General features: G+C 38.4%; 2 protein-coding genes across 7 annotated transcripts in view; one reads left to right on the top strand and one right to left on the bottom strand.

Moving 5' to 3' along the window:
* Positions 1-9,173, bottom strand: part of dtnba (dystrobrevin, beta a) — a 52,068-nt gene extending 42,895 nt beyond the window's left edge. For 5 of the 6 annotated variants that reach the window (XM_041805277.1, XM_041805280.1, XM_041805279.1 and 2 more), the window contains exon 1: positions 8,924-9,173. The gene's annotated coding sequence lies outside the window, so the exon portion shown is untranslated. Of the gene's footprint in view, positions 1-640; positions 733-8,923 lie in introns of those variants that run through there. The other variant, XM_041805278.1, reaches the window with a different exon arrangement.
* Positions 9,174-13,828: 4,655 nt separating this feature from the next.
* On the top strand, positions 13,829-19,389 carry LOC121521341 (toll-like receptor 5). The gene is made up of 2 exons (XM_041805275.1): positions 13,829-13,950; positions 17,238-19,389. The coding sequence occupies exons 1-2, from the start codon at positions 13,903-13,905 to the stop codon at positions 19,224-19,226; spliced, it is 2,037 nt and encodes a 678-aa protein (XP_041661209.1). The 5' UTR covers positions 13,829-13,902; the 3' UTR covers positions 19,227-19,389.
* Positions 19,390-20,748: the final 1,359 nt, after the last annotated feature.

Below are 20,748 nucleotides of genomic sequence, written 5' to 3'. Positions count from 1 at the left end.
CAGGATCTTGTTTGTGCACATGTATTTCAGTCTTAATGTGTGGCATGTATAACAGAGTGGAATTCCCCCCCCAAGGGATAGACAAAGTTTATCTTCTCCTCCTACATAAATGGAAGTTTATATATATATATATATAAATATATAATTCATACATCAACTGCACAAAAGATAATTCATGCATAAACTGATAATAAAAATATAAAGATAAGGTTTGTCCTTATTTAGGCTATAAATGCCGTAGCATAGCAGTGTACTTTCGAAACTTAGCATGATGGTTGCCAAATACCATTTACTTTTACTTGTTTGCTCTCCACTGACTCCTGGGTGTTTTCATGTGTGATTGACGGTACAGTGTCTCATGAGTGCAGACCACCCAACCAGTGCACCTGTTCATTAATCACACTCACTTCAGAATCAGAACATTAGTTACACTTCTAAAGGTCAAACATATGAACAGGGCAAATGGTGAAAACAAACACACTATCTCCTCTAAAACTGTACTACCCCTCTCAATCAGTCAATCACACACAAACACATGCACACCTGCTCTTTAAAGAGTCTGTTTCTCTCTGTCTAAAACATGCAAACTAAAGTTTAAGTCAGTAGCCAACGAGTCGTTCCATATCCACACTTAACTCACCTAAAGGTTTTTTATGGGACAGAAGAAGCAACACAGCAATGACACCAATGCAGACAGGGGCGTCAGTCAGGCGAAGGGGCACTAAAGAGGGGTAAGAGGGTGTTTACCACCACACACACACACTATTCACGCCACATGACCACATTAGCATTTGCAGCTGCTCTCTTCTCTCACTCTCTGCCCTGACAGGACCTGACCACTGCATGTCAGTGTATGTGAGTTATACAATACATGATATATATATACAGTATGCTGCTACTTTTGTCACTGACATTGCCAGAATACTTCTGGTCTCTATTTATCCTCCATACGACCCTATGCTATACTGAAGCATATGAAGCAGATGAGGCTGGTTGGCCAGAGGCACGAATCTCTGTGGCAACTTTCTAAATTGTTTTTTTAAGTTATGTTTTCAGGAAATTAAAAGACTCAGGAGTTTGAGGATTTAAAATAGCTGTCTGGATCACAGATGTTTGCCTCCAACTCAAATGACCTGGACAGTTTTAGGTATAATGGAGACCAAACAAACTAAAGTAGGTATTAAACAAAGACCTGGAATACCTTGGCTGAGGTTTCTACAAGGCCAACAAAACAGTCTCATTTCAGGGAAGGGATTTTGTCTTAGTATTAAACCTGTTTGACACAATTTAAAGTAATTAATCATTGCTACAGGGGTTAACTATTGGAGGCCTTTGTCCCCAGATGAATAACAACATGGCTGTGATAGTATGCAAGATAAGTTAAACCAGCAGGGTAGAATAGAAGTTTTAAGTAAAACCTATAAAGAAGTGACTAATGGTGGGGCAGTGAATGATGGTAAGAAGCAACTTAAATGTGTTTTTTGGTCTAAAAAATATGGCCTACAAATAATTGTGAAATTGTCTGTGAAATTCACTATATACTGCTGACATGCTATGTTTACAGGCCAAAGATGAATAATTTACAACTGTACATGTAAAAAAATAAGATATCCTAAAATCTTAGAGACTGAAATTGACCATTTTTTTTTACCTTTCACTTGATATTGACATTGAACTAATAGATTTCCATTCAATAATACTGATTCATTTATATATAATTAAATTATTGATTAACCACCTTACTGTTTCAGTGCAAAATACCGATCTACATTAGAAAATATTAGACAAACGATTTGTTGGCTGTTTCACAGAGTAACTCTTCGGGCCTGCAAAAGCAGGTTGAACCAAAAGCAAACCTCTCTCCAGTCTCTCAGTCCTGACCTCTGATCCCTGAGCTGTCAGAGACAACCCGCTTGCCCCAGCACGACCCATGAGTTGTCACCATGCAGGTAAAAACAGAAGCAACACATCTCTAGTTACACATTTAAGATGGACACCTAGCACACAAACTGTGTTTGGATGAATGGGCTATAAGTAAAAGCGTATAGAATTTAAAATGCAGCATAGGTGAAACTCATTACAAGGATTTAATGCAATTACTGCATTTTGGTTATGACATTGCATACCCCAAATTTTTCACAGTTTCTGATCTTTTCCAGCTCATCGAGGTCTTAAACAGTCTAACTTTACTAGCAAATACAAAAACAAATATCCTGGTACTCATTTTGGGGGGGAAATTAACACGTGTTGACAGAGAGAGCATCTGTGCCAGGTTATGCACTGTTCTTTTGGTAAAGGCTGTACTGTTGTCTGGCAAAAAAAGTTCACCTGACTCAACCTTTGTGACAATGCAATGTCATGTTATTCGAGAAGCTTGAAAAAAAGGTCTGTCTTTTGGTATTTTGAACAGCTATGAATTGATATGTCATTTAAAATGCCTTTAAACTCATGGATCCCTCATTCAAGCTGGCCTTCTTGGATTGGATTTCATCATCTTACCAGCGCCTGAGGCAACTGGCCCACTAAAACACAAAGTCTTTGTTTTGTTTAACAGTATTTCAGGGTAGGTTTCAGTCGAAAAGCCTGATGTGATACATTGCTGTCATCAAAATCGTCTCGGATCCAGTACAGTAACAGACACTACAACCAGGCTAAACCAAAGATTATTTAAGTCTAGACTGAAACCTGACCTGATCTGCCTTTTGGACTGGGTGGTAGGTATGCTAATATAACTGCAGCATAGTCGCACTAACAGCAAAGTTGGTGAAAGGTCTGGACTGCAGGCAGGCCAGTTCAACACCCAGACTCTTCTCCTGCAAAGTCATGCTGTTGTGATGGATGCAGTGCGGTTTGGCACCATCTTGCTTAAATATGCACAGCCTTCCCTGACAGAGACGTTGTCTAGATGAGAGCATATGTTGCTCTTAAACCTCTACATACTTTTCAACATTGTTAGTGCCTTTCCAGATATGTAAGCTACCTACACCATAGGCACTAATGCAACCCCATACCATCAGAGATGTAGGCTTTTGAACTGTGCGCTGATAACAAGCTGGATGATCACTCTCCTCTTAAGTCTGCAGTACACAGCTTCTGTGGTTTCTAAAAGAATTTCAAATTTTGATTCATTTGACTACAGAACAGTTTTCCATTTTGCCTCAGTCCATTTTAAATTAGCTTTAGCAAAGAGAAGATGGCAGTGTTTCTGGATCGTGTTCACATATGTCTTCTTTTTTCTATGATGTGGCTTTAACTTGCATTTATGTGTTGCCAGGCAATGTTTTCTGGAAGTGTTCCTGAGCCCATGCAGTGATTTCCAGTACATAATTATTCCTGTTTTTGATGAAGTGCTGTGCGAGGGCCCAGAGATCATGAGCATAAAATATTCACCTTTTGCCTTTTCCCTTGCGCACAGAGATTTCTCCAGATTGCTTAAATTGCTTCACAATTTTTAGACGCATTTTTGTACAGATTGGTAAACCTCTGTCCATACTCTGCTGCTCTAAAAGGCTCATTTCGTACCCAGTCATGTTACTGACCAGTTGGCTGTTAACCTAACTGGTTGCCAAACACTCCTTTCAGCTGTTTTTCATTAGTACCATTTACTTTTCGAGCCTTTTGTTGCTCTGTCCCTACTTTTCTGAGATGTGTTGCTGACATTAAATTGAAATCAACTAACATTTTTCATGAAATGGTAAAATGTGCCAATTGCAACATCTGACATGTTGCTCATATTCTATTGTAAATGAAATATGGATTTATGAGATCTGAAAATCACTGCTGTCTGTTTTTATTCACATAAACAGCACCCAAACCTTTTTAAGGACTGGGGTTGTATATGAGAAGAAAGAAGTGAGCAAGACATCAATATTGTGAAAGAGACAGGAAGACAGTGCAAGAGAGAAACATGAAGACAGGAAGTGAAAGTGGCTTCTACCAGTCCTGAGGAGACCAGAGTGCAGAGAAGAGAAGAAATACTTGAGTGTTTGACACTGAACCTGCAGCCTGACATACCAGAAATACTTAGTTGAAATATTTGAGGGGAAAGAGTCTGAACTGAAGCTCTTCATCACAAAGACCTTTAAAAAAACCCTCTAAATCAGTGTCTTAGCATTAGACTTAAAGGACTTCTGTTATCCCTATTTTTGGTTTTTGAGCAGAGAATATCTAACCTTGCACATGACTTATGCAAGCAGCAACAAGAGGCCGGTGCATTTATGGTGGAAGACAGTAGCGTGGATGCTGCTAAAGCACCAGTTTTACCAGAACTTGACGAAATTTCTTTGTTAAATAAAGAACAAAGAACAGCACTGAGTCGTTTTCTTTTCAAAAACGACAAAAGTCGTGTACTGACATGTTGCCATGGTTAGCGTTATGCAGTTCCCTATGGAGTTTAGTCCTTGCTAGGGGCACAGCCAGATAGCGGCTATGTCACGTGTTTTGTGGCTCTGATTGGCCCATAAAGATGTGACAGACAGAACGTTCATCCACTCACCCTTCAAGTTTTTTTCAAAGGCTCTGCTCTTTCCCAAACGCTGTGTATGAGTGGTTTTCCAGATGGATGTGTGAAACAACATTTATATTTTACTAGTGTCCCAGCAGGAAAAAGTCATCTGCAGTGGATTCTAACAAATTTAGTTCTCTACAGTGGATCAATGAGTAGATAAAAGGACACAATTGTATTTTCGATACCTTAGAAAAGTAGTTCAGGAATTAAAAACAAGCTAGTAATCAATTCTTCCCCACAGGTAAACCAGTCATTACACTGTGGTTTACTGTTGCTTTGCTATCAGAGCTTTAACTCAGAGGCATAAAATCATAACAGTAAATGAGTAGTGAGCCCAGATATCCCCAGAGTGTTTGGGAGCCATGTAACTGCTCCTACGTGCAAAATGAGGAATACTTAAATTTCACTATAATTAAACTCTGGGGAATTATATAAACCGGGGGCTGGATGGGAATGAATGTTCTGCTAATCATAGGTTTCACCCGCAACACTATTATCTCCCCACCCACAGCGGAGACGGTAACACTATCAGCACTACAATAAATCCACAAAAACTCAAGTCTTTACTCCTGCAGAGACACTGATATTAAATCAAAATGAAGTGCAAAGATGAAACCATGAATGATTTTACTTTTGTGCATTTAGCTAACATGAAAGGCTGTTTAAATCTGTTTTAGTAAAGTATACACACTTTATATGCCCTGTTATTTTATGCAAGGAGAACAAAGTTGGATTTTGCTCTCTCATTTGGCCTTGTTGAATGAGTAAACAAACCTCCCCTCACACCCCCACCGCTCCATAAAAGTACACAATGCTTGGACCAGAGAAGTTCAGACCCACAGGGGACAGATTGGGACAAAGCCTATCAGTTACTGTCAACCCACTCTCTCTAGTTTTCTCCACAGGGAGCAACAGTTTGGAAGAGTTAGCAACCTAGCTGAAAATAAACCAAAAGTACACTTTTACTACTGTCTTTGTGTCTTCAGTTCTAATTGCTTCACAACAATGTGTTTCTATGACTGTTATTAATTGCAGTTAATGAACTTGACCTTTATTTTAGGGATGCATGATATTGGATTTCTGCTGAAATCTGATATGCAATTATTTCCAATATTGGATACCAACAATTAACTTTTGGAGCAATTATCTGCTGATATTGATATAATGCCAACAATAATGTCCTACCCTGTCTTATTTGATTCCTTGATTTTCAGCTGTTATAAAACAAATGACACACGGATTTTTTTAACTGCATCTGTTCAGTGTTTCCCACATGTTGCCAATACTCTGGCGAGCCACCCAGGTGTGCTTAAGGGTACTTTCTAGGGCTGTCAAATGATTAAAATTGTTAATCACAATTAATCTCAGATTTTCTGTAGTTAATCCAATTAATCGAATCCTTTTTTCATCACATTTTAAGAATCTACTATTTTGCATTTTAAATTGTTTTAGTGTCCTTTTGGTATTTTTATACTGTCTTACACTAGAGGCCATTGACCTGTTTCAACATAGACCTGCTTTCAGAGGTAGACTGAAGATTATGACATTAACATAACCACAGAAAAAGGAACTTGTTATGGATTGAAAATGAACTAAGAGATCATTACAAAGGTTCAGATGACCTCTGATTTGTCCTCTGAATTGTCTGTGAATTTTTTTTAAGTGAAATGAGACATTAAAGTGTAAGTGAACCCCCAAGCTCAGAGCTAACTCCACCCACTTCAGTAATTCAAAAAATGCACAGAAAGTGAGCAGTTTGGTACTTAGAGGACGGAGGGGAAAAGGACAGTGTTTTCCAGATGAGGCGGGAGCGACAGAGTCCTGCACCACTGCTGTCTCGTAGCGATCTTTTGAGGTGGAGGATTTTCCCCTCCAGAGTCCCCTGAAGCAGGCTATAGTGTGGTAGTGGACCGTGGTGGTCCTGAGCACCACCTGTTCGTACCGATTGCTCCAGCACCGGCATCACTACAGCCGGAGCTCTCAGAGCCGAGGCAGTGCAGGTGCAGGCGGGAGAGGATGGGAGTGGTCTCTGAATGGCAAAGGTGGTTAGAGGTGGTAACATTCTACCTTTTATAAAGAGTTTGTGACGTAGAAACCTACCGATGGTGGGTTTCTACGTCACATAAGCCCCACCTTTTCAGAAAAGATTTTTCGAAGCAGAAGTCCATTTGAGCTAATTAAAAGCCACAAAATGACGATTTCTATCAGTTTGGTGCAAATGTCAGATATAACACCAGCATTGATGTGTTTTATCATAGTTCAGTCAGATACCTCGGTGAACAGGTTAAAAAAAAGTTAGTGTTTACTACTTCTTTAAGGAGCAACAACATTGATGTTATGTATGGTATCTGCTGTGCCACTGTTTCCAATAATCAGTACAAATAGTTACCTTCTAGAGTCACTATTGGCCGATACCAAAATCATATTAATTATCCCTACTTTAGTTTGCTTGATTTTTAGCAGCTATAAAACATAACGCAGATTTTTCAACTGTTGAATGAACATTTCAAAGAGAAAACTACTAGGTTTTGAATTTAAATGGATTAAAAAATAATAAAGTATCAAGTTGGTTTATTCTGTGTAGTCATGAAAATGAAATTTGATTTGAGTTGGGATGCACCAGTGCATCAGTTTAACACCAGTCTCAGCCAATATCACACCTCACCCTTCTGCAAATAATAAGGCATGGATATCAGTACCCAGGGTTATTCTGCTGTGCCCAGTAAACTTAAAGCTGGCATCTGTTATACCAAACTGCTGAATCAAGGCAGACGAAATCAACTGATCTGAAAACTGTGATCTGTTTACATGGCCAAACAACAGAGAAATTGTTGGCACAGTGGGAGTGACATCAGTAACAATGGTACTGGCAATCAGCTAGATCGTTATTAAAAAAATCGGTACAGGCCCTAATTTTCAAAATCAGTCAGTTTCTATTGGAGAACTTAGCTTTTAGAAACATTTAAGGGTTAAGATAAAAACTAATGAATTAAAGAGTTTTATGTGACTGGGGACTATAGTTTAACAAAACACCTTGCACACAACTCAATGACAATTATACTTACACAATATTCCTCTAAAATTTAAATACTGCTTTGTCTGGTAGATGATATTTAAAAAAAAAAATCAGAAAAACAGTCACTATTATTTCTGCTGCTGACACAATAATGCAGAATACAAAGTCTTAAAAAGAAATAGCTAGTGATTAAATAAATAAAATTATAAAAAATAAAATGATATATTATTTAGTTATATTATTTATATTTTATTTATTATTATCATTATTTTTATGTTATTATTGTATTATTATTTTTTTATTATTAATATATTTTATTGAATTTGTTTATGTTATAATTATTTTATTATTTATTTAATTATATTATAAAACTATAAAAATAAAAATAAATAAAATAAAATAGCTGGTCGGTCTGATCAGGAATTCATATTTCTAATAGAATTTACCTCTTGTATTAGTATTCATCAGTACTTCAGGCAGATATTGAAGTATGAGTACTTTATATTTGCTCATATCACTCTTAGGGGTTGTAAGGGTGGGGTGTGGGCTGACTTCTCTGCCAGAACCCCAGAAATGCTTCGACTATCTCGGGTAACACTTTTTGGCAGGCTATGGTGAGATAAATCACTCCAGCTGACCACACAGGTCACACATAATGATTCATTAAACCATATAATGATTCATTCAACCACTCCAATTCAGTCTGTGAGTCAGATAGAATTATTACCATGCCCCATCAATGCCATCCTTATTCTAACATTCCCTCTGGTTAAGTGACATCTGTTTCCATTCAGCTTATTGCATTTAATAGTAAATGCATGAATACCACAAAGCCTAGAAAGCCCAAAATTTCACAACAAACACAACAAAATTTAAGTCCATTGGGTTTTGTCTGCACAGAGTCTTCCTGTGATGATTCAGTTCAAGTTAAGTAGCCATATTTCTGAATGGAATAACTGTCCTCCCATAGAAGGAAGCAGCACTTCTACGTTACAGGTCAAACACCAATAGTAGTTTTGATTTGAAAAGTGGGCAAGACTCTGGACTACTACACCAGTCAAGACAGGGAGGGAGGGACACTGGTGACGACTTTTTTTTAACTACAATATTTCGACGGTGGTTCAGATAGAGGTTTAAGCTGCCGTGAATTTTAAAGACTTGAGTCAAAGCTCATCTTTAGTTCTGCCTACTTCTGGGAAGCTGTGACATATGAGCGGCCATATTGCAGAAAAGTTTAACTCCCTGTTCACCTTGTTCCACCGAATGAATGTGAGCTTTAACTCTCCAAACTAAGGTGCCTATTTTCACAAAAAGTCCCACTTGTGCAAAAACTACACTTACTTGTGTTTGAGAGAATACTGTAGTCTTTAAAAGGCTTATTTGAAGCGAGGTCTACTCACCGAGACTATTTTCGGCAGGTATTCGCGTCCAAATACCGACATCAACACTGTAACGTGTGGCACTGTCTTTATCTAGCTGCAACCCAGTTTCTCCTCTCCTCAAGTATCCGCTTCCTTCTTCTCGCCGTATTTCGTGTGGCCCTTTCTTTGGTTGGAAAATATCGCCCCGGTCCCGTTATTTATTCCCGTAGCAAATCATGCCTCACACCCTCCAGTCCATACTGCTCACCGTTGCTGCTGTACCGGTTGCTGCCGTGGTGAAGTGTACTATTTTTGAAAGAAAGTCACTCCCCTCCTGGCTCCGTCCTGCCCCCTCCCCGTGTGTGTGACGGTGAAAGCTGCTGACACAAAACATTGACATTTAAACGCTGTTTTGGTGTGTTTTTTCGGTAGATAATGTCGATTTTGTATTTAAAAATGTCTATTTCTTACAACAATGACAAAATTCGACCATAAAACTTCTAACGGTTACCGTTTCAACTTTCAACGGTCGACTTTGTTATAACGGTTTACGTTCTTGCGACGTTATGACGTTTTAAATCGTCAAATAAACGGTAGTCTCAAGGCAGTTACACCTGGCAAGATGAAAGAAACACATTTCCCCCCGTTTTATGCTGGCTTAATTCACTTTTCCATGGCATAAACTGGCGTTTTAGCAGTTCGTCAAGATGGATAAGTGTTGTATTTTGGAGAAAGGTCAAATTTTGGGATTTATTTATTGAAAAGGGCAAGCTCTATTTCAACCAAATCATGCCTTTTAAAGTAGTGTGCATAAAGAGGGCCATAGTTTAAATATGGTGACTGTAGGTTACTCAAGTTTCTGAAAGATTTAGTGCCTACCTTTAATTGAGTATTTTAACATTTGTAAGTTTCTTTTTATTTCTACTACCACAAGCTCCTAAGCTGTTTTACCATAAGGCAAAGGTAAGCCTCATGCTCCAGGGGGTCTCAAGATAAAGTTAATTGTAGATGTGCATCAAATAGTAACTTTAAGTAATTAAGCAGAGGTGGAAAAAGTACACGACTCATGTTCTCAAGAAAAAGTGCAGTTACTCTGGTTAGAATTTACTAAAGTAACAGTGCTGGTCTCTAAATTTACTCAAGTAAAAGTATTTAATTTAAAGTTTACTTTTAGTACTGATTACTTAGTAGCTACTGAGGAGTTGTACAGTAAAATATGACCTTTCCTTTTGGGCAAGAACAACGAGAGAATAGATCTTCAACCAGGTTGTTCAGGTAGTCACACCTCAATAATAAAGTAAAATACACAGCAAAATTGACAGAGTTAATTAAACTCTTATAGAGTCAGCAGTTTTAATTCATTCAGACACTTTAACAGTGTTTATAATAGGCCACACGACATAAAGGCAAATTACACTTTAAAAAGAAATATTTTACAATGGAACAGAGCTGCACTAACTGTTAAGATCTTTAGCAAGGTTGTTCACCTCTGGCGAGAATATGGCAGAAAGTCAAAACCATAGCAAGGCATTGCATACTGATTAAGAATACACAGTATGTGTCCTTTAGAAACACCTAGTCACAGCTGGTAGATCTAACTCAATGGATAACTTTATTCATGGTGCAAATGTGTCTCACTTCAAAAATAACAACAATCCACCAGAAATATTTCCAAAAGAACCCCAGTGACCATCAGCCATTCTGGGATGTGATGTTGAATCATTCTCTCGCTATGTGCTAAAGTGTAGTCAACAACGGTGGAAAAGGTACAACAGTATCATACTCAAGTAAAAGTACAGATACTCTGGTCAGTACTTACGTAGAAGTAAAAGTACTGATTTTAAAATGTAATTTTAAAAAAAGTACAATTATCCAAAAAAACTACTCAATTAAAGTTAATTGAGTAAATATAATCAGTTACTTTCCACCCCTGTAATTAAGACCTTTGTTTATGGTGTAAATAAGGTGCAAATATTTAACAATTAGCATCAAAATAGCTTTTGACTATTGAAAAAGTCCCAGGGGAGCACCCCTGGCCCCAACAGCAAGGTCAAAAAAAAAAAAAAAATCAACTGCATTTTTCATGTCAACCATTGGTGGACAACTGTGTGGTAAAATGGCATGCAATGAATAGAAAATTGTGATATGTGGCGGAAAAATTGGCATTGCCCTACTATTAAGCATATTTTCTAAATTACACCTGCACTAGAGACATGTCAAAATATAAACTGGAGAGTTTGAGGTATATGCCCTTTAAGATGTGACGATCAAGCACTGCTGTGTATTTGTATAATATGACAAAGGAGATTTGGGTGTGCTCCGGGGTTATTCTGTGTTTTTGTAAATGAAAAGAGATGCCTTGAAATATGTTGCTCACTACCTTTGATTTCTTTGAGGAAAAATGGGTGTGGGCGTCATATTTGCCTGGGGCCAAAAAATTGTTAAACCTGCGCCTACAGGATACTTCACTGTGTGCCCATTATTTTAAAGGAGACTACATTTAAAACCTACCATTGTAGTCTATGGCCCACTTGTACGACTTCAGAAACATATTTCCCTTGTTTGTTACAGATTTAATCTCCTCTACATTTCATGCGAAAACAATGTACTTCTTTGTGCTCTTCTTTACTGTGGCCCTACAGGCACACAGTCTTAATTCAAACTGCAATGTCTTAGTTTATATATAACTGTTCTGTTCCTGTGAAATGTGCCATGGTTTAAATCATTACAAAACTTTAATGACAATGAGACTTTTTTCAGGGACTTTTGCCTGAACATTTCTGCCACAGTCCCCATTAACCTCTGTCTGTCTTTCTCTCTCTATTGTATTTGACAACCTTTAATTCTCAAGGGCTTGTGAAATTCACCAGACCTACGTTAAAAAACAACAAGTACACACCACAAACACACTTGTGCACAAAACCCACTCTGAAATATAATAAGCAGATTACAATGAAAATGCAATTTTGGCCTTTGTCCACATATCATGAGTAAGTTGTGCACTTCACTGCCCCTTTGAACTCCAAAAACAGACCAAGATGAAACTAGGCTATTTAACTTGATTTCTTTAGGTATGATGTTGGAAACTTCTTTTGATTCTATAATGTGCTAATCCTAAATGTTTATGCTGATACTTGTTTTTTTTTTGTTTTTTGGTTTTTTTTTTTGTAATATTAACTACATTTATTGAAACCAGCGTTTCATTATCAGTTATTTAGCCTATAAGTGTATAGAGTTCATTACAGGGAATGTTGTAACCAATCCAATGTAGGCTAAGATATGCTTAAAGCAAGAAAAACAGCCTATAATGATTACATTAATAACGGACAAGGCACACAGCCAATCACTAATAAGGATTTTGCAATGGCCAGTATTGCAATTTATGGCCTTGATAATGTGAGGCTTGCATGCAGCTGCTCAGCAATGGAAACCAGTCCATAAAGCAAGCATTCCAGTTTTTTTGTTTACAATAATGCCAGTGGATGTTCAGAACTCTTCAGCTATGGAATCAGCAAAGCATTGGCAACTTTTACACACCATGCACCTTAGCAGTCATTGAGCCTGTTCTGTGATTTACATGGTCTTCCAATTTGTAGCTGAGTTGCTGTTGTTCCTAAATGCTTCTACTTCCTGATAATATCACTTACAGTTGACTGTGGAATATCCAGGAGGGATGAAATTTCTCAGATTGTCTTATAGCATGTCTGATTGAAACACCTGAATTTGATGATTAACAGGTGTGGCCAAATACTTTTGTCCATATAGTATATTTCTTCAGGGCCTTATGAATCAAGATCTAATATTTTTTCACTGTCTGCATGGTCACCGTTAATGTTGTCTCAGTTTTGTCATGAAAAGGTTTGCCAGCAAATTCTTGTGAAAATGTTTGTGTACAAAATTAAAGCAGATTCCTGTGAAAACTAAGAAGTTCAATACAGACCATATTTTATTTTATTTTTTAGAAACTGCCACAGCCCAATTAAAAATGGGCAATGGCTGTGCTTTGACCCAGGCGTTAGTTTGGACACCCCTGTGCTACCCTAACAGGAAATACTAAAGAAAAAATGCTCTTGAAATAAACTACAGCTACACTGGAACTGACATTCTCCATAACAAAATGGGCAATTATTGATTATACTTAAAGCATGTAGAGTGATGGGGGAATATACACAGTTCATTAAGATAATGCTCTCATTGGTTGCATTTTAAGCAAAAAGACCAAGTTCTGTAACATATCCTGTGACTAAACAGTTTCGTGCACAAATCAATCACTGTGTACCAATTTGTTCAGTGCAATGATGTACGCAACACGTCTGGTACATTTCTGTATCTGGGGTTTGGGTTAACATGAATTTTGAGGCCATTTGCAACAAATACTTTAACTGTTAGTTCAAATCCCCTACTTGCATGAATCTAACTAGATTGCCATCTGACTTGATAAAGTGCTACTAAAATATAACACGCTGTACAATAGCTCAACTTTTTGTAAACATCTTGAACACTTTTTGGAAACATTTCATAAACATTTCTTGGAAAGCTATGCTTCTTGTGAGTATAAAAGGTATCCCAAACATCCTTGGATATAAAATTCCTAACGGGTGAACATAAATTTGAGACTATTTACAGCTTTTGAAAATATGTAATTAATGTTGAATGCAGTGTCTGAAACAAATGTCAAGGTGTTACTCCTAAAAAACCTTGTTGTGTCAGGGGTTTTATACAGGAAATTTTGCAAAAGAATGTACCCTCCTTACTCCAATACACAACATCTAAACATACGGTAGATATCAATGCAGGTCTGCAAACACGTAGCTGTACTTCCCTTGTTCATGCAAGTCCGGAAAAAGAGGGAAGTCCCACTGAGTGTCATTCTGCAAGGTCAATGCAGTGCTCAACACAAGTGACGCAAACACTCGTAGATAAATAGAGCTCCGACAGAATCTCTGCAGACTGGAGCTCAGATTTGACATAACCAGGGCTGGATCATTATTTTATTTCATGCTGATTTCTGTCTTAACATGAGGTTGCCAGGTCTTCAGGTGGTCATCATCTGTGTTTTCCTACAGGTAAGTACACATATGTAGACCAACAACAAGACAGGAATTGGAATTTTTTACTTTGTTAGCATGCAACTCTTATAAAACATCAGCAGATATGAATAACTATATTGATTTCATTAATAAGTGAAATGTGTAGCACTAGTTGTAAATCTTGCAGAGTGTTTTGATCTCTGGATGAAAATCAATCAATTACTATTCTGATAGGGGAATGGCATGGATAACATGGCATGAAAAGACTATGCTTCTTGCTGCTTCTTGTCCTATTCCACTAATTATGCTTGTCTTGTTTACTGTACATTTCTGCATGCACTACAGAAAAAGACAAATATTTTGTTTTAAATTGCTTCAGGGAAAACATGGAAGAAGAAATGCTTTGGGTTAAAATTATACCAATTTGCTTCTTATTCTCTTTGCATGTCATTATTGTGTCAGGTTTAAAATCTAGTGGTGGTAAGTGCTTTCTGTTATTTATGATATGTAACAAATTTCATGATTCTGGGATTTAACCCTTAGAGCTTACAGTTATTTTTTTCACCATCATGTGTCGTCTGGATTTTTTTCTTAAAAAGCTTGTAAAACATCAGCCCTGTGGTGCACAGTCAAGCTATATACATCCTTTTCTTCAGAAAAACCTGGGCTTTAGGGATATATCTACTACAGTAATGTCACTTGAAATTTTTGAAAAGTTATGGGACTCTAAAGACAAAAGAAAAAAACAAATGAGAATTTAAAACTCAGAGATTTTTATTTAGAACACACAGAAAACATTAGTGACTATGCATTTTATTTGCACTGACTTGTTCTCCCATCTCTTGGGGACAAAACAGTGAAAAAATAAACATTCTGTGACAAATGGTTTTCAAAATATCTACATATATACAAAGAAAAGTCCATGCACTTTTTTTGCAGTTAGATTCATTTGCGCCATTCCTCAAAGCAGTTGAGATGCAACTGGCTGACTGCCCCACAATGCATTGCAGGATAAACAACATGGGATGTCCAAGGTAGAAAGCTGAAGTAAGTGATCTAAAATTTAAATGGATAAAAGATGCTTATTATTGGATTTATCAACGTGGATTTAATCTTTAAAAAAAATCCAAGGGAGCGTAGATGGTCGAGTGGTTTTAGGCGCTACCCATGTATGCAGGCGGCCCGGGATCAAATCCAGCCTGTAGCCCTTTACCGCATGTCTCTCCCCACTCTCTTCCCTGTTTCTGGGTCTATCCACTGTCCACCCTCTATCAAATAAAGGCATAAAAAGGCCCAAAATAAATCTTTTAAAAAAAACCTCCGAATAGTCACCATATTTACGGGCTCGCTAGAACTGCGTCCTTAAGGGCTACTGAGACATCAAGGGTAGCAAACGAACAACAAGAAGGTCAGCTTTCAGGAAAAAAGAGTAAGTGTCTATGACTTATGATGCAAAAGATATCAACATTTTTATTAACTTGTCACTTCTTGTAATTTACAACAACACCATCCTCAGAGACCCCAGAAAGTCAGCCAAATTCTGGACTCACTAGAAAATGTTCTGTAAGAGCTATGAATGCATGGAGAACATAATCAGAAAGGCATAATGGAGAGCTTAAATTAAAAAAGAAAACAAGTTTGTGCCTATGACTTACAGTTCAAATGTTACCAATTGATTTATAAAGGGATCTGCTTGTGGCACGGATCCGTGCTACATGAGCTCTAAGGGTTAAACAGAGGAAAAGGACTCATTTTCAGAGCTTGCATTATATTTATTTAAGAAAATACAAAAGCCAAAACAAAACTACACAGAGGTATGTATTCATTAATGCAACTGATGTGAAAACACTGGAAGGAAGAGGAGCAAGAAGACTGTTCACAAACAAGACTGTATTAACGTTACTGTAATTGTTTTGTTTGTCTATCCAGATGTTACAGTGAATGATAATCCAGCTTTTTCCTAATGCTTACAGCAGGGAAATTCTCTTTTCTCAGTTGGTCATGGTTGTCCCGCTACAACACATCACAAGGCAGGGATGTTATCAGAGCCTGAAAAAGATTTTGTCATCTCATCGGACCAACTTCTTCAGTCTTCTTTCACTTTACCATTTGGTTTCTTGACATTCGTGACTGCTGCATCACTGATGTCAGAATAACTTGTAGAGCAAATGGATTCAAGAGTTGTTGCGGTAACAACACTGGAAAAGATTAGGTTCTTCCTGAAAGTCTCCGCAAAAGAGTTTTATAAGACGTGGCAACCTTTTTTTAGAACACATACACTCTCTAACCATCACTGCTGAGACCCATGAACTACTTAATTTGTTCACTGACTTTTATTTTTGCATCATTTATCTAGTCAACCAGGCACCCTGTCTTTAGTTATTTATTTATTTCATTTTTTATCACTAAGTTTTTTTTTGTATTCTTTCCACATTGTGTTGGTATTTTGGTCTGTTTTTGTATAGATGATATAGAGTCTACTTACTGTTTGGGTGGGTTTTGGGCTAATCTGGAGCTTACTGCACAGAATTTTGCTGCGGACTATGTATAACTGTTTGTAACCCTCGTTAAATTCTGTGCCAAAACAATAAAAAGATGATTAGAATAACTTGTAAAAGGCAGAACAAAAGTCAAACATGCTTGACTTCATGTCAGTATGCCACTACTGGGATGACCCCTACAATTGTATACACACACACACACACACATATGTATATATATATATATATATATATATATAGCTGAGAGTGTGTAGTCTCATCATGGCTTATGATGCACAAGGAACTGGCGCAGAAGGGCAGGGGACTACATGCATAGAGGGACAATCAGACATGGATAAGACTAGCAGCACAATCTCAGTGGAAAGAAACACAAGGAAGTAAAACTAGACATTAGACACTAGGATAAAACAGGAAACACTGTAAACTCAACAAGAGAATTATTGTAAAGAAACACAAAATAACAGGGAGTGAAGGATGGAAAAAAAACATTTTTAAATACAGGAAAATTAAACTTGGGAAACACTAGAATTCAATATGAGGATATGATACAAAATATGCAAGGAACGCAGAGAAAAATGTCAAGAAGATCATGAAAAGTGAACAAATCAACTGGGACTATAAAGATGTATTTCCCATATGCAAATCGTAAAGATATCCCAGGCTTAAATTTATAGGATACAAGGAGTATGATAAAATTCGAAGTTACAGTGTTTTCTTTTCCAAACTTTCTAACTTCTTTATTTCGCAAAACCTTATATTGACCAGAGAACAATAGACAACAGACAAATGGTTACTGACCACTAATCTAATTCTCTCTCTCAGGTACCAGGATGTTTTCCGTCTTGCCTCATTGTGGGCTCCGTGGCCAACTGTGCTGCCAAGAACCTCCACTCGGTTCCTGACCTCCCTCCCAACATCACCCACCTGTACCTGGAGATGAACCACATCGCAGAGATCAATTCTACCTCCCTGTCTGGCTTGGAGGAGCTGCAGGAGCTGGACCTGGGTCAACAGCTGGTTCCTCTTGTCATCAGGAACAACTCCTTCATCAAACAAGGACGTCTGAGGAAGCTGGTGCTTGGCTTTAACCTTGGTCTTCAACTGGAGCCTCTCGCTTTTACAGGACTTTCCAATTTGCAGACTCTCCACCTGGACTACTGCTCGCTCCAAGAGGCCATACTGGAGGAGAACTTTCTGGAGCCGCTGTCCTCTTTGGAGACTCTCGACCTCTACGGGAACCAGATAAAAAGACTCAAGCCTGCGATGTTCTTCACAAACATGACAAATCTGAAAGTTTTGAATCTGAAGTTGAACTACTTTGACCAAATATGTGAGTCTGATCTGGCTGCTTTTCAAGGAAAGCACTTCAGTTATCTGAACTTGGACGCCGTTCATCTTAGAAACATGTCTGATGAAGGTTTTGACTGGAAGAATTGTGGGAATCCTTTTAGGGGATTGTCAATCAAGACTCTTAGCTTGTTCCACAATGGGTTTAGTGTATCAAAACTGATGAAGTTTCTCCAAGCTGTTAAGGGGACCAAGATCTCCCATCTTAAAGTATCAGAAGGGTCATTGGGTAGAGGATTTTCCTTCAACAATCTCCCTGATCCAGACAGAAACACATTTGAAGGCTTAAAGAACAGTTCAGTCCTCACTTTGGATCTGTCAAAAAGCAGGATATTTGCACTGCAAGAGGGGGTGTTCAGTCCGCTCAAAGAGGTTGTAATCATTGACATTTCCCAGAATAAAGTGAATCAGATCCACAGAAATGCTTTCACAGGCCTTCAGGGACATTTAAGAATGCTAAACCTGTCTCATAACCTGCTCGGGGAAATCTACTCCGACACATTTTCTTCTCTGACAAACCTGCGAGTGTTGGATTTATCTTACAACCACATCGGTGCTCTCGGTTATCGCTCATTTAGAGGTCTCCCTTACTTGAGAGCGCTATTCCTAACTGGGAACTCTTTGCGGGATCTCGGCTTCCCTGCACCCCTCCCTCACTTACATTTCCTTCTGCTACGATATAATAAATTGAATCCCTCTTCTGTGAGCAGTATCAGCCGCTTTGCCAGTAATACTGTACATCTGGATATTCAGGACAACAGATTGACAAACCTTGGGGATGTTTCCACCTTTTCGACTCAGCTGAGACGTCTCAAGAATCTTTTCTATGGGGGAAACACAATCAGGGTTTGCACACATTTAGGTAGACAAGTTTCAGCAGGTCAGTGGAGTAATTTCCAAGTCCTGGATCTTCACAGCAGCTCCCTGCAGTTTATTTGGTCTCAAGGACAATGCTTGGATCTGTTTGACAATCTCGTACACGTGCTTGGTCTCAATTTGAGCCACAACGCCCTGCAGACTCTCCCCCAAGGCATCTTTAAGGGTCTCACCTCAATCATAGAGATTGATCTCTCATCAAATGCCTTGACTTACCTGCAGCCTGATGTGCTACCAAAAAGCCTCAAAGTTCTCCACCTGTCAAACAACTTCATCGCCTCCCCAGACCCGGCTGCCTTCCGTTCCCTCAGCTACCTCAACCTTGAAATGAATCGGTTTCACTGCGATCAGAACCTAAAGAGCTTCCTGACCTGGCTGAGCATGACAAACATCACCTTCTTGAGCCCTGTAGAGGAGCTCAGGTGTGAATTTCCCTCTAGTTTCTACACGGTTCCTCTGTTGAAGTATGCAGGTCAAACAGCAGTGAAATCAGTGGGCACAGTTGGTAGAGCAGGTGTCCTGTCCCAGCTGTCTTTTCTAGGACAGCAGAGGCCAGAAAATTATCAAAGCAAGAAAACCCCACAATAAAAGAAGAGCCTAAACTGGTAAACAGGTTTACTCTTAAAGACCCTTTAAAGTGAAATCCAAAATTTGTATCTGAACACACTAGATATGTTGGAATAAGGTTGCTGTAAACATGTGAAAACACCACAGACTGTAGAAAGAACTGGACAAACCCCGAGTGACGTCGGTTGTCTGCTTACAATAGGTGGACTCAAATGGCTTTTTGAAGCCAATCCGTGGAGGCTTCCATATTGAAATTGCTGTCTCAACCAAACTTTGGATCAACCTAACGGCCTGCCCACTAAGCGCGACTTCCTGTCAGCCTGCTAGCTAGCATTCCTGTTGACAGAAACGGAGCCTCTGCCTGCCGAGCTGTCTGTCAATCAAATGAGACGCACCAATCATCTTTCATCCTAAATATAATCCAAACGATCGTGGTACATTCCTGGCTGGGTTTAATGTGGGCGGGGCAAATATGTGGGCTGGTGATGACACTGACCCACAGTAGGGAATGACCCCGCCCCTCTAATGATACAATACAAAATCACAGAGCAGTTCAACTCAGTCCAGTCTGTTGTTAGCTGATGTTACTGCCTTTATTAAAGTTAACAGTCAGTTAAATGCTGTGCTTTTGTTCTTTGTGAGGTAAATATGCCAAATCTATCAGCCACAGTGGTCTATGGATCATATAAAGCAGTGATACTGAACACGTGGCTCTTGAGCCACATGTGGCCCTTTTGTGATGGTTTGTGGCTCTATTTTGTCTTAATTTGAAATATTACTCCCCAGAAAACCTTAAAAAAGGGTAAGTCTGACCTAGAAATTATCAATTGCAAGTCACTTTAATCAATTATTTTCCCACACTTATACAGTAGACTTTAATTGTCAAATTTGATTGTCAACCTAAATTTTTCTGTATATTTCCATTGCCCAAATTTGCAAATTTTTGCCCCTTTATTCCATTTTGTTGCCAGTTTTAATCTTTTAAAACACTTTTAGCCCATTTTTACCACTTCTTTTTGTCACTTTTTATTGATTTTTGCCACTTTTATCCCATGTTTGCCACTTTTACCCTGCTTTTTGCTATTTTTGCCCCTTTTTGCCCCCCCCCCCCCTTTTTAGCCGCCTTTTGCCATGAAATGCCACTTTTTCCCCATTTTGCCACTCTGTACTGGTTTTTGCCCATTTTGCCCGCCTTTATTGGTGATTTTTAGCCATCTTGGTCACTTTTAACTAATTTTGTCACTTCTCACCCATTTTTGCCCTATTTTCTCCCAATTTTGCAACTTTTCAACAAGTTTTTATAATTTTATGTCTACTTGCCCCCTTTCACCCACTTTTGCCACTGCTGACCATTTTTGCCATGTCTAACTTTTTTTTTTTTTTGCCACTTTTACTCATTTTTGACACTTTTCCACACTTAGATTGTGGCTCTTGCAAATGTATTTTTCAACAGTTTGGCTCTTTAGTTGAGCAGGGTTGAGTAACACTGATTTAAAGTATCCTAACAGAGAGATTTGAGCCAGAAAATGGACTTTGTCTCTTC

Source organism: Cheilinus undulatus, linkage group 14 (assembly GCF_018320785.1).
Source record: "Cheilinus undulatus linkage group 14, ASM1832078v1, whole genome shotgun sequence".
Classification (NCBI taxonomy): domain Eukaryota; kingdom Metazoa; phylum Chordata; class Actinopteri; order Labriformes; family Labridae; genus Cheilinus; species Cheilinus undulatus.
The sequence above is the reverse complement of the archived record's forward strand: the minus strand, read 5'-3'. Positions and strand labels throughout refer to the sequence as shown.